General features: G+C 23.0%; 1 protein-coding gene across 1 annotated transcript in view; it reads right to left on the bottom strand.

Moving 5' to 3' along the window:
* The window catches only part of LOC102681373 (exocyst complex component 1), a gene marked incomplete at its 3' end in the record, with an annotated part of 4,384 nt that overhangs the window by 2,013 nt on the left and 1,295 nt on the right, over window positions 1–1,076 (bottom strand). The window contains exons 2-4 of the mRNA XM_006616127.2: window positions 891–1,045; window positions 582–809; window positions 74–310 (exon numbers count right to left, since the gene is read on the bottom strand). Of these exons, the coding sequence (XP_006616190.2) occupies window positions 74–310; window positions 582–809; window positions 891–1,045 (620 nt within the window). The remainder of the gene's footprint in view (window positions 1–73; window positions 311–581; window positions 810–890; window positions 1,046–1,076) is intronic.

The raw sequence follows: 1,076 nt of genomic DNA, 5'->3' as shown, positions 1-1,076 counted from the left end.
TATGTTATTGATATTTTAATTATTCATATAATAATTGAATCTATATTATTCATATAAATATATATATATATACCAAATGTATAAAGAGATTATTTAGATGTCTAGCTACAATCACAGAAAATTTTATTCTAAGTTTATCAAGTCGTCTCTTTTGTTCTGTTACTGCACTTAATTTATCAAGCCCTGGTGGTAGAGGAGCTGTTATTGCTTTTAAAAGAGCAGCACCTGCTTGGCTAAGTACATCTTTTTCTCCTGGAAGCTCAGCTTCACTCAAAATATGTTGATGAGTTGATGAAATATCTAATTGTGACTTATAAAATTATTTTATAAAAGAATTAGAATTAAAATTATTATAAAATTAGAATTTTGTACATATAATATAAAAATTAAAAAATATATTTACTATATATATATAATAAAATATATTATTATAAAAAATATATATTATTTTAATATATATATAAAATGATAATTGTGTATATATATGTTAAATTTTTTAATGTAAAATTAATATAACTTATATATTAGTTAATTTTTTAGAATAAAATAATTAAATTATAAATTTTATAAAAATTACTTACAATGACTGTGTTCAATTGATCTAATAAAAGTCGTGCATTATTATTAGCTGTATGAATAGCTTGATTTTTTTGACCTACACGTGCCATAACTTCTCTAATCCTACCAAGGGCCTCATCATAAGCAGCTAGACGAGCTTCAACAATAGAAGCTTCAGTTATTGCTATTTCTATACTATTCATTAATTGAGTTACACGAGCTTCTGATGCCAAAACTGATTGCACATTTTCCTATATTTATTAATAAAAAAGATTTTGAATAAAATATATAATGGATTATTGAAAATTATTAAAATATTTATATAATTTTACCCCATCAAGAATTGAAAGATCTTTAGAAAGAGTTTCCATAAAAAGTTCAGCATTAGAAACTGCATATTCACAATCTTCCATCATTTGTTCTAAATCAGCAGCTTCTTTTTCAGTGATAGGTTGATAATCAGATGAAATAGGAGACGTTAATAGTTCTAAAAATATTGCAACATTAAATTAATTAAA

This window comes from Apis dorsata, unplaced genomic scaffold (assembly GCF_000469605.1).
Source record: "Apis dorsata unplaced genomic scaffold, Apis dorsata 1.3 scaffold_249, whole genome shotgun sequence".
NCBI classification, from domain to species: Eukaryota; Metazoa; Arthropoda; class Insecta; order Hymenoptera; family Apidae; genus Apis; species Apis dorsata.
Note: the sequence above shows the minus strand (reverse complement) of the source record. Positions and strands in the feature narration are given on the sequence as shown.